This window comes from Chiloscyllium plagiosum, chromosome 35 (assembly GCF_004010195.1).
Source record: "Chiloscyllium plagiosum isolate BGI_BamShark_2017 chromosome 35, ASM401019v2, whole genome shotgun sequence".
In the NCBI taxonomy this organism is placed as follows: Eukaryota; Metazoa; Chordata; class Chondrichthyes; order Orectolobiformes; family Hemiscylliidae; genus Chiloscyllium; species Chiloscyllium plagiosum.
In genome coordinates this window covers 10,966,543-10,980,051 of record NC_057744.1, presented here as the reverse complement: position 1 = coordinate 10,980,051, position 13,509 = coordinate 10,966,543, and the positions used below count along the sequence as shown (strand labels likewise).

Here is a 13,509-nt window from a genome sequence, read left to right as displayed (position 1 = left end):
AAGGTAGGACTGATAAATTAAACTGCATTTATTTCAATGCAAGGGGCCTAACAGGGAAGGCAGATGACCTCAGGGCATGGTTAGGAACATGGGACTGGGATATCATAGCAATTACGGAAACATGGCTCAGGGATGGACAGGACTGGCAGCTTAATGTTCCAGGATACAAATGCTACAGGAAAGATAGAAAAGGGAGGCAAGAGAGGAGGGGGAGTGGCATTTTTGATAAGGGATAGCATTACAGCTGTGCTGAGGGAGGATATTCCCGGAAATACATCCAGGGATGTTATTTGGATGGAACTGTGAAATAAGAAAGGGATGATCACATTATTGGGATTGTATTATAGACCCCCCCAATAGTCAGAGGGAAATTGAGAAACAAACTTGTAAGGAGATCTCAGCTATCTGTAAGAATAATAGGGTAGTTATGGTAGGAGATTTTAACTTTCCAAACATTGACTGGGACTAAGGATCGAGTGAATCCTTAGAAGAGTATAAAGAAAGTAGGAGTATACTTAAGAGGGAAATCAGGAGGGCAAAACGGGGACATGAGATAGCTTTAGCAAATAGAATTAAGGAGAATATAAAGGATTTTTACAAATATATTAAGGACAAAAGGGTAACAAGTGAGAGAATAGGGCCCCTCAAAGATCAGCAAGTTTTAGTTGAGTGGCCCTTCTTAGTGTGTTTGTTTGTTTTTCTCACTCAAGTACAGAATCTCATTGTTTAGAAAACTTTTTAAGTTTATTTGTTTCAAGGGATGTGTGCATCACTGGTTAGGCCAACAGTTATTGCACGCCTGTAGTCACTAGAAACAACTGAAACAAGACCAGTTGCTTGTATATTTCGTTTTCAATATATTATATAAGACAAAATAATGAAGAAAAGTAATTTAAGTTTTGTACACAACGAGATGAACAAAAACTTTGACTGTAGAAAATGTGACTTTGGAGCTTTTCTTTGCAGTAGTTCAATTTTATACTGTGTATGGAATCCTCTTAATCTGATTCTTAGAATTGTTAGTGCTATCACTAAAATTGCACAAACATATAATCATTTTGCCTGTACAGTGGTCATATTAACACCACACTAAATATCAAAGTGATTGAAATACTACAGTAATGTGCAAAAAGTATCATGTTCAGGAATACCAAGAATCCTGTTCTCACCTCTGTACTTCATGTTTGTATCTGAATACTTCCCGTCCAGATCGAGAAACATCTTGCCGAACCTCTGCAAGAGCTGCAGCAGCTGTTTGCACCATGGCAGTAGCAGAAAGGGGCCTGTGATTGTCAGAAGAAGTTGTAGACTTGTTCCCCAAGGGTACTGTGGACCATTGGCTGGCAGATCTAACACCAGATGGTTTGAAGTGAGCTGCCAGTGCTAGAATCAGTCTCATTATGCATTTCAGGTTCCCTTCAACGATATCTTGGCAAGAAAAACAACATGTTTATTTCCAATTTTCCTTTATCTGTTCTTCGCTTCTCATAATTTTTTTTAAAATCAATTGCAAGTGACTCAGCAACAAGATCCATTTGGAAACTGAAGGCAATACTGGAACAATACAAATGATTTATGCATGTTGTTGGTGCTATAAAATCATACTTGTCACTGTTGAACTGTCAATCATCCCTAAAGTCAGAGAAGGAAGGGCAATTTTCATAGAAAAAGGAATGGAAATGCAAAATATGATTTCCGTATTACATGACAAAGTTGATCGTAACAAAAATAGAACAGAATGTAACAGACTGAAGGAGCTGAATGGCCTTCTCCTCTTCCTATAAAAATAGAATTTGACTTAATCAATTCCCCGAAATAGGACCATCTCTCTGATACACCTTGTGGCTTTCTTAAAAAAAAACTTTAAAATTGCCATGTTAAAGCAACGGTTTGTTATTGTAGACTCACCTCGAGCAAAGGTCTGGTGCATACGGATCTTTTTAGAGGTTATGAACTGCAGCACTTTCTCAACATTTTCTTTCATTTCCTGATGGCTGGTAGGGTTGAAGTAAATGTCACTGAGTTGCTCACCGGCTTCATAAGGGAGCAACAGAAAACAAGTGATTACAGAGAGATAGTGGTTTTAGAAAGTACACACACACTTTCCTACTGCAAATGTTTCAAACTACAGACATAACATGTTGTTCCACAATTCTGTTCAACAAAAGATGTCACCGCCTGCTGTCCTCAAAGATGTCAACAGACATCAATTCACAGCAAGAAAATGTATCATGTCTATGATGTTATCTGCACTGAATAATAGTTTTAATGTTTAATTTACACATGTACTGCAATTACATTTTTGCATGATGCATAACTCTAAAGCTGGCTTCTTTCATTAGCTTCAATATTAAACATTCTTCCCATATGACAAAGCCAGTATTTTCAGAGGTTCAAAAATACATCTACCATATTATTTCTCTTTCTAACCTTCTTTATTCTCATAGACATGCATACCCAGCACTGAACTTGTGATTGAGTTCTCAATCAATATGAAGCTAATTTGGATTCTGTCCAAGTCACTGCCCAGGAGGCAAAATCGGACTTTGACGTACCCTCTGACAATACCTCATCTGATATTTGTAATTGATCTGCACACTATACTTTGTGCATTCACTTTTTCCATAGCATAATAAAAAATGTTCCAAAAAGCCTAACATATGATGTCATAAAACTAAATATCCTTGCATTGGCAGATAAAAACTGATAAATATTCTAAATCCCTTAACCTGTGGGATCTGAATTAAAATATGAACTAAATATTAGACACTTATGTATATAGCTTACATATACTAACCTACAATCTCAACCAGATGGGTCAGCACCACGCCATCACACAAATCTTGCCGCAAATCCTGTACAGGTTTCAATCCAGGCTTTTTCTTTAACTGGGAGTTTACCCATACCACATAGGACTGCAGCTGTTGCTGTGATACAAGAATTAAAATATTAAATTTTTACTAAAGAATGCCAATTCAAAGATCAAAGTTTTAGTTTGATATTTTCATTGTTAAAAGGTAAGACCAAATCACCATAATCACCAAATTAGTACAAGACCATTGAGCTGCTCACAGATTACAGAGAGATGACTGGCGGCACTTTAACTTGTGGGTCACTACACCTAAAGGAAGGGGGACAATTGAAAAGGAGAGTCCTTTGCCGTAACCTCAGCCAGTGCGTGAATTTAACCCATGCTGTTCACATCACTCTACGTTGCAAACCGACCGTCTAGCCAATTGAGCCTCTACGTACAGGATGACTAAGAAATGGGTGTGATTCTGCTTAAACAATTCAAATGATTATTCTTTTTGTATTTTCACACTCTTCCCTAGAAAAGAATAGTGGAAAGTACTGGAATGATTCACTGCTAGACTAACAGTCTGAGAGGTTATTTTGCGAAGGCTCCTGTGGTCCTAACCATCTTTACTGCAGCCAAGTCAATAATTAGCCCTACATAGTGGGCAGCCACTATCCATATTCAGAGAGAGTATCACACTGGATAAAAATCTAGAAGAACTGAGCAGCAGTTTCATCCTACACTGAACAAGACTGCCTAGAAATTTGAACCTGAATCTTTTGCCTCCCACTACAAAGACTTGCTTCTTTTTGTGTAAAGGAAGCTAATCACCTCAAAGCTGTGGTAAAGAAACAATAATCTTAGAGTTAAAGAAAACTTGGTGCCACCTAAATAAATCTCTCTGCAATGTTAAACAAGTAATAACACTGCAGAACCATTATTACAGTAATAAAAATTAATTCAGTTACAATCCTGCAGAAATAAATAGTAAAGTCAGTTACACATTATACCTTTGAGTCCCAGATTTTATTCTGGCATTTAAGTATTCAGATGAAAAAGTTGCTAAGAGTAGTAGTACAAAATGAAATATTATGTAGTTTCAACCAAATTCTATGCAGACAAATTTACGTTTGTGCAAAGTACTGTTCTTGTTCCACAACACTAACATTCTGGGTTTCATTCATATGAAGTTCACAAATATTTGAATAAAAGTTAAAATGGTGACAACTGATGTGAAGGATCAGAAAAGCCGAACAGCTTAATGTTAGGAAATCATATAGTCAATATGACCATTACTAACATAGTGGTGTTCTCACTCCATCTGGAAAAGTTGCTTTCTGTGTGTTCACACTCCCAGAATACAGATCTAATGTCTGTGACGGTGGCCATGGGTATATGTGCATCCAAGGTAGCAGTATGCTATGAAATTTAACAATTCCATTTGTGGAAATTGCAAAAGAAAAATATTGATGAAAATACTAAAAGCCAACAGCACAATGAATCATCATCGGTCTCCAGTAGCATGTTTTGATATCCTTTGAGGGAACAGAGATCTACTCCCAGAGGATACTTCCAGATGAGTCACCGTAGCTAGTGTTTCACTTAAGAAAAATATGTTAATACAGTTGCTTATCGTGAACCAAAAGAAGTTGTACAGCATTCTATTCAAAAGCTCAGTAAACTAAATGATCAAGCTGACTTCAGGTAAACGTGGTTATCTATCGGGTACTTTCTGACCATCTCTGTCAATGATAACTGGGTATATGACTTTTATCATTAAATTTTAATGCAGCATGAGCAGAAGCAGAGCAGATTCAAACGGCATGATTGAAAAAGAGGAGGACCTGGAAACAAATATCAGCACCAGCAACTGTCATTTGTGGGGAGGCCTACATGACATAACAAGCTACAAAATGAAATCAAACAGAATCATGGGCAACAGTATATCCCTACCCAACGAACTCAATGCATTCTACGTTCGCTTTGAACAGAAGGTCAGTGACATGATGTCACCTGTCCCAATAGCCTTGGATGCACATATACCCATGGTCACCGTCACAGACATTAGATCTGTATTCTGGGAGTGTGAACACACAGAAAGCAACTTTTCCAGATGGAGTCCCGGGCTGTGCACTCAGATCCTGTGCGGACCAGCTGGCAGGAGTATTCGCAGTCATTTTAACCCCTCCTTATTGCGATCTGAAGTCCCCACCTGTTTCAAGATGGCTATCATCATCCTGGCGCCAAAGAAAAATCGTGCAGTGTTTCTCAATAACTGCTATCTGGTGCCTTTGTTCCCTATCATCATGAAGTGCTTCAAGAGGTTAGTCATGGCTCACAACAAATCTAGGCTCCCAGTCTGCCTTGATTGTTTGCAATTTGCCTACTGGTATAAAAGGTCCACAGTAGATGTCATCTCTCAGGCCCTATACTCATTCCTGGAACATATGGATAACAAGGATACCTATGTCAGGCTCCTGCATATTGATTACAGCCTTTAAACATCATAATTCCAAACAAACCCATCTCTAAACTCAGACACCTACGTCTCAGCTCCCTTCTCTGTAACTGAATCCTCAAATTCCTGATCCCTAGACCTCAGTCAGTAAGACTAGACAACAATACCTCCTCCGCCAAAATGCTCAACACCAGTGTTCCACAGGCTACATACTCAGCCTCCTACTATTCTCCTTATACATTCATGTCTGTGTCGGCAAATTCCACTTTAACTTCATTTACAAGTTTGCTGATGATACCACCATTATATGGTAACTATCAAGCAACAATGAGACAGAATTCAGGAAAGAGATAGGGGCTTAGTAGCATTGTGTAAAGACAACAATTTCTCCATCAAAGTCAAAGTCAACAAAATAAAGGAGCTGATCATTAACTTCAGGAATAGAGTGGAAGGCACATCCCTGTCTGCATCAATGGTGCTAGTTGAGAGCATTAAGTTCCTGGGAGTGATTATCATGAACAACCTGTCCGGTCCACCTATGTCGACACAATGATCAAGAAAGCACAACAATGTCTCTACTTCCTCAGAAGACTAAGGAAATTCAGCATGCCCTCAAGGATTCTTAATAGTTTTTATAACTGCACCACAGAAAGCATTCTATCTGGGCACTGCATTTCCCAAGACCGCAAGAAACTACACAGGGTCGCGAACACAGCCCTGTCCATCAAGCAAACCAGCTTCCCATCCACTGACTCAAGAAAGTAATCAACATAATCAAAGGCCCATCCCACCCTAGTTATTCTCTCTTCCACTGGGAAGAAGATATATAAGTGTTTTATACACGCACTTATGAATAGATTAAAGAACAACTTCTTCCCCACTGTTATTAGAGTTCTGAATGGGCCTCTCAAATTTTAAACTTAACGTTGAACCTGCTCTCAGTGTACCTTCTCTGCAGCCGTAACATTGCAGTCTTCACTCTGCTCTACTACCCGATGCACTTTATATGGTATGATCTGCCTGTACTGAACACAAAACAAACCTTTTACTGTACCTAGGTACATGTGACAATTATAATTCAAAATCAAAAAAAAGGGAAAGAAAGAAGAGAGAGAGAGACACTAGCTGAAATAGCAGTAGGAGAAAAGTAAAAAAACTTCTAAGAGTGGCATCACAGGAAAGCTTTGAGTTAGTTTTTTGTTGAGCAGCTGCTGTTCAGAATTGTACTTCAAATCTACTGATTTGAAACAAGCAATTTCTAAACATTTCACACGGAAAGTAAGAATTCACAAGATAGGTTAGTCACTTGGATAAGGAAAGTATATGTGCTAACACCAAGTTTGTGGATGATGCAAAAATAGGTAAGGAGGCAAATGATGAAAGTGAATCTAGGAGTCTGCAAACGATATAGACAGGTTAAGTGAATGGGCAAAAAAATTGGCAGATGGAATATAACATGGGAAATGTGAGATTTTTCAGCTTGGCAGAAACAATAGAGAAGCTGAATATTATTCAAATGGAGAAATTCTGCAGAAAGCTGCAGCAGAGAGATATTTGGAAGTCCTCATGTAAAGATTTATAAAGCTAACATACAAGTTCAGCAGGTCTTGATGCGGTAAATGTAATGTTGGCCTTCATTTCAAAATTTTGCTAAACTACTTGAAGCATGAGTTAGATCACACCTGAAATACTAGGAACTGTTTTGGACACTTAACTAAGGAAAGATATACTGGGTGTTGAAAGTAGAAAGGTTTACTAGGTTATTCCTGGATATGAAGGGATTGTTGAATGAGGAAAGGTTAAATAGTTGAAGCCTGTGCTCAATGGAGTTGAGAACAATGAGAGGCAACATTTTTGAAACTTACAAGATTCTTAGAGGGCTTGACAGGGCAAATGGAAAGAGGTTGTTTCGCCTTGTGTGAATGTCCAGAACCAGAGGACATAATTTCAGAGTGATGGGTCAGCCAGCTAGGATGGAGAGGAGGAGGAATTTCTTCTTCAAACGGTAGTCAGTCTATGAAATTCTTTACCATAGAGGGCTGTAAAGGTTAGATCATCAGGTATATTCAGAACTGAGAGAGAAAGACTTTTTAATCAGCAAGGGAATTAACGGTTACAGGGAATTGACAAGAAAATAGAATTGAGGATTATCAGATCAGCCATGATATCACTGAACGATGGAGCATTCAATGAGAATGGCCTCCTTCTGTTCCTATGTCTAATGAGCATATAGAGTTAAACAAGTTAAACTAACTAAAGTTACAGTGAGTAATTTAAAAGTAGCAGGTAAAATATTGAAAGGCAAGTTGGACAAGCAGAATACCTTGTAATTGCTTTACAGCCAACACATGTTTAAAAGTTTGCACTTTAGAAACAGTATCCACAATTTGTCTATATTATAATGAATTCACATTAACAAAACATGCATTATAGCAGAATGACCTGTAGTGTGAAAGGAAAGGAGAAAACATTAAATCTAAATCAGGATTTTGCTGCATGTATGTGACTGCGTGGAGCATTGTTAATAATACTGGGGAGTTACAAGCACAAATTCCTATGTGGATCTATGATATTATGGTGATATCAGACAATGACTCAAGGAAGGGCAGGTCTAAGTATTAAGTATTTGAAGCTACACTTGGGGCACAGCGATCATTGTGTCATACATTTCGGATGAATGCAGAAAAGGACATTGGTCAACCCAGAGTAAGGATAATCAACTGGCGGAGAACTGACTTCAATGGGACAAGAGTAAAGCTGGACCAGATAGACTGGAATCAAAGGTTGATTGGGAAAACAGCAGCTGAACAATCAGCTACCTCCAAAAAGGAGATGGTTTGGGCACAGTCAAGCTATATTACATCAAATACGTTGGAAGAACAATCCACAGCTCCCTGATGACAAAGGAGGTAATGTTCTCTTTGTACAGTGGTCGCAGACTTTAAGTTTACTTCTGGATTTTCATTTGAAGAAAACCAGCTGCACAACAAGCTGCTCAGCTCATGTCTCCTGAAGCACCTTTTACTATGAGATCATTCTTTTGTAAGGATGTCTGAATAGAATTATTTTTATTGCATTTCCTGAGCAAGCAGTGACTGCCAAAAACTCAGACAACTGCACATGGTTAATAACTTTGCCACACATGTAAAAACACCACATTTATAGTCTTTGGCACATTCTACGCTTTACCATTTTAAAAAAAACCTGAATGAATATCACAGAATACCTATAGTGCAGATAGAGCCATTTGGCCTATTGAGTCTACACCAACCTTCCAAAGAACACCCCACCTAGACCCACTGTCTGCGTCCTATCCACGTAACCTTGCATTAACCATGGCTAATCCACGTGGCCTGCACATCCCTGCACACTACAGGGTAATTCAGTATTACCAATTCGCCTAACCTGCATATTTTTGGACTGTGGGAGGAAACCAGAGCGCCCAATGGCATCCCATGCAGACATGGGGAGAACATGCAAACTCCACACACAGGTATCCAAGGCTAGAATCGAACCCAGGTCCCTGGCACTGAGTGGCAGCAGTGCTAACCATATGCCATCATGCTGTCCCTTGGCCACCACTGGTTAGGAATTTTTTCTTTTACAGTAAATCTCTAAAGGAAGATTTTTTAAAAAATTCCTTTACCTGAAGAGGTTTTGGTTTACAGGGAGAAACATTTATATTTTCATATTACAAATTGTGCATTTTAACAAATACTGCATGTGTTTTGGTTTAAAATCAACCTATTTGGACATGTTATGAAACACTTCTGTGGCCATCACAGTCTGCGGTTGAATCCAGATCTTCTGGCACAGAGGTAGGGACATTACCATTGCATCATAAGACTCAAGCTCTGTTTTATAACGAATCAATAGTTTTGATTTCATGAGAAATCTAGTTTATTAAAATTATATGTCTAATGTAGAAAAAGCATACAGTTTGCCATGTTGGGATTTATTTAATATTTTTATTTAATGTCGTGACCCAAGGTGCACAGGGATTAGGACAACAGTACATTGCTCCCACCTTCGCCATCTCAGTGTATTATATTCAAATTTTATTTCACATACCGTGATGGATTAGAGAATGCAATTCCTCATGTGTAGCCATTGCCAGCAAATTTAGATGAAACATCAGTACTGAATGAGTCTTTGGATTAGTTTCCACATAAAACAATGATCTATGAGTCACCCTTGTTCTGAAAAAAACCAACAAATGTCCTTATAGTAAAAACATGTGTGTCCAGTATGAGAAAGATTTTGAAATGGGTTTTCATAGCACTGCTCATGAATTAGTAGTTCATGTTGAGTATAACTTCCTTCATTTGACAGCTGCCAGCATTCTTGGATTCAGTCCAGCTCGGCAACTGCGAAAAATTCATTCTAAGCAACAAGAGTTTACCACAGCTGCAGGGATGCCCTTGTTCACCCCCAGCTCCCATACAATATTACTAAGCAGACAGAGGATCCCCAGCATAGTGCCTCAGAGAGAAATATGATAGCTGCACTATTCATATTAAATTGCTCCATTAGGACTGTCTGGCTGACCTTAGGGCTACTGATATAGCTTGCTACCTCTTGTTTGAATCAATAAAGGGATTTGTTTCCAACTGTATGTACAAAGTTTGTCATTATAGGTACCATTTTTACTGGAACCATCTATCGCAAACAATTCTCAAGTTTGAAGTTCTCACCCAGTTTAAGTGCCTTCATGGTTTTCCCTTTCTCACTTCTATAAGTTACTCAAGCACTACATCATGCCCCTTTGAAGAAACCTTATACACATTTCCTCTTCCGTTAGCGTCAACACTCTGAAACATTCTGGAATTCGCTCTATAAAATGATTTGCCCCACTACCTTCCTCATTTTCTTACAATCCTCTCTAAAATGCATCTCTGAATATCCATTATGTTTACATCATCTATTTTTTTTCTGATTTTGACTGTGAAGCACCATTATTCATCTTTCATAATACTAAAGGGACAATACTATTTTGAATACGTGAATGTATCCACAGAGGTGCACTCAATTCAATTTTAATTAAATCTGGATACTCGGCGGTGGAAAATAAATTATCATTATCTTTTTGCTTTCTAACAGCATTAGTTGTTCCCCAATGTCTGTTATTTTAAACTCACATCTGGAAAACTTATAAAGCTTATAAAATCATTTGCATCCTGGAGTTGTTAAAAATAATTATATCTGTCTCTTTCATTAACTATGTGTTTGCAGCATCTCTACTCTAGTTAAAATCCACAGGCATAAAAGTACTGAGCAGCTATACAAAGTGGGCTCCCATTCTGATTATTGACACATGTTGGAACATGTCAATCTTAGTAGTCATGCCTCTGCAGATAAGTAACCTGCTGACGTTCACATTCTAGGTTCAGCTATGCAAATGTGTATTGTACTGAGGTAGCAGAGCAAATCATTTCATAGAGTCATAGAGATGTACAGCATGGAAACAGACCCTTCAGTCCAACCTGTCCACGCCAACCAGATAACCCAACCCAATCTAGTCCCACCTGCCAGCACCCGGCCCATATCCCTCCAAACCCTTCCTATTCATATACCCATCCAAATGCCTCTTAAATGTTGGAATTGTACCAGCCTCCACTACATCCTCTGGCTGCTCATTCCATACACGTACCACCCTCTGCGTGAAAAGGTTGCCCCTTAGGTCTCTTTTATGTCTTTCCCCTCTCACCCTAAACCTATGCCCTCTAGTTCTGGACTCCCTGATCCCAGGGAAAAGACTTTGTCTATTTATCCTATCCATTCTGAATGTTCTCGAGCATTGCCTGTAGCAAGAGAAGCTGTGAAAAAAAAATTGGCGCAATAACAATTTTATGAAGTCGACTAGGTGCTTAAAAAAAAAGAGGACTGAACAACAATAATTACAGGAACAAATGATTAAATACACCATGGAGTACTCTGGTTGCAAAGTTTCGAGAACACGAATTGTCATCTATGAAATGTGATTGGTTATGGTTGAATAATAGAAAAGTGAAAGTGAAGGCTGCAGAGGTCGAAAGTGTGGCACAGGAAAAGCACAGCAGGTCAGACAGCATCCGAGGAGCAGGAAATGAAGGGCTTATACCTGAAACATCAACACTCCTGCTCCTCAGATGCTACGTGACCTACTGTGTTTTTCGTGCGCCACACTTTTTGATCATAGTTGAATGATGCAGATAACATCAAAACCTTAGATATTCAGCTCATTTAAACTTTACAGATCATTGAGAAGTTTATAGACATATAACTTTGATAATTCTAATTGTATGTCTTCAGAGCATTTCATACATTGGATTTAATTTGAATGGTGCTCTGCTGGAAGGAACTGTCTTCCTTATATCATGCAATCACAGATGACAGGCTTTTTTGTTGCAGCATCGATGTTTCCTGTTAAATCTAATTCTATACTTTGCAAATACCTGATTTTTGTGTTTGTCCTTAACACAAATAAAGGCATACTTCAAAACAGGCTTCACATTTTGCACATTGCTCATGTAAAGAAAGACACATCTGTGATTTTTTCATAGGAAGACAAAACAGTGGAAGTCGACCCAGAGAGAAAAATGGATAAAGTTGAAAGAAGGCAAGTTAAGACCAAACAAATTAAGTTCAATGATCTCTTCAGAAAAGGATGGATAGAAGTGGCAAAACAGAGGGATCTATGAGAAAAGTATCGTTGGGTAAAGGTAGAATGGCTAAAAAGAAAACAATAGTTGCTCAAGAGTTGGGAATAAGAGGACACGGCAAGTCAGAGAACTGGAATGCACATGTGGGACATGGGCTTTTTTTCTTGAATGGATTCCTTGTTTTACCATGTATCATGCTACATCACATTGTGTAATTGGAGGCAATAAATACAAAACCCTATGATAAACTATAGTGCCCAAGTAGCTTCTTATGTTACACACTATAAAAAGAACATTACTATAGTGTAAAATAACAAGTGTATAGACTAATCAGTCTGTTTTCTTCTGAAATTCTGAAATGCATTTGCAGCCATTCTACAGGGTAATTTTTTCATACAGATACAGAAAAGTGGGAAAGTGATAGGAAAACTGAAAAGGCATTGCACTATAAAACAAGAAAGGAATCAATACTACGTATTGAAAGTTGCTGACCATGCGCATCTGTCTTCTGATCATTTCTCACTAGCTATAAAAGGTCACAGATCATATGAACTTGCCAAATAACATTCTGAAACTTAAGGGTATGTTTGTGATTTAATCGGATCTAACTGAATATCATTTTCAGTGAAATGGTCTAGTATAGTGCAATACAGCCACAGGAAACACCGCAACTAAGTCCAGTCCTAAACTCGCACAACATTCACATGATAACATGTCAGCATTCAGGAAGGAGAATCCTGGCCAAAGTTCTGTGGAACGTCTAATGCTTTTACAGCTAAAATGTACTGTACAAGCTACACATTTCAAGGATAAATATTGGGACCTTCCTATTGCATATAACCCAAATCACACAATAAAAAGAAACAATATATTATAATGTTAAAATTACACCAATATTTGCCTAACATGGAAGGTTTAGTCCACTGCATGACCACAGAATTCTAAATATTGTTTGGGTGATAGGTAGCAATTGTTGGTAAAGAGGAAAACATATAAGCGTTAAAAATCAAATGTTAAAATGGAACATGTTGTAAATAAGTTAACATATGAAAAAATATTGATCCATATTGGTTATAAACATTCAAGACTTGACGAAAACTGACAAAGGTAACCTCAAATGTTCACATGCTCGTTCTCTTTTGGAGGTATTGTACATCTATTTGTTTTATTTGAACTTATTCCTATCACTTGGTCAATCTTTGTTTCATGTTAAAGACTTAATTGGAAAAAGATCTGTTTGTAGACACAAGTACACCAATGGCGATTGCCAACAATGCATACACACTGCTAATTATTATGCAGAATATTAAGGAGAAAGTGAGGTCTGCAGATGCTGGAGATCAAAGCTGGAAATGTGTTGCTGGAAAAGCGCAGCAGGTCAGGCAGCATCCAGGGAACAGGAGAATCGAAGTTTCGGGCATAAGCCCTACTTCAGGAATGGGGAAAGTTTGTCCAGCAGGCTAGGATAAAAGGTAGGGAGGAGGGACTTGGGGGAGGGGCGTCGGAAATGTGATAGGTGGAAAGAGGTCAAGGTGAGGGTGATAGGTCAGACTGGGGTGGGGGCAGAGAGGTCGGGAAGAAGATCTCAGGTTAGGAAGGCGGTGCTGAATTTG

At 38.5% G+C, this 13,509-nt stretch overlaps 1 protein-coding gene across 8 annotated transcripts in view; it reads right to left on the bottom strand.

Annotated features, from left to right (window-relative positions):
* Positions 1 to 13,509, bottom strand: part of LOC122540656 (dixin-like) — a 132,722-nt gene that overhangs the window by 86,843 nt on the left and 32,370 nt on the right. For 7 of the 8 annotated variants that reach the window (XM_043676669.1, XM_043676671.1, XM_043676670.1 and 4 more), the window contains 3 exons: positions 2,798 to 2,927; positions 1,909 to 2,034; positions 1,170 to 1,428 (listed from right to left, as the gene is read on the bottom strand). In XM_043676669.1, coding sequence (XP_043532604.1) covers positions 1,170 to 1,428; positions 1,909 to 2,034; positions 2,798 to 2,927 — 515 coding nt within the window. Of the gene's footprint in view, positions 1 to 1,169; positions 1,429 to 1,908; positions 2,035 to 2,797; positions 2,928 to 9,326; positions 9,455 to 13,509 lie in introns of all 8 variants that reach the window. The other variant, XM_043676673.1, reaches the window with a different exon arrangement.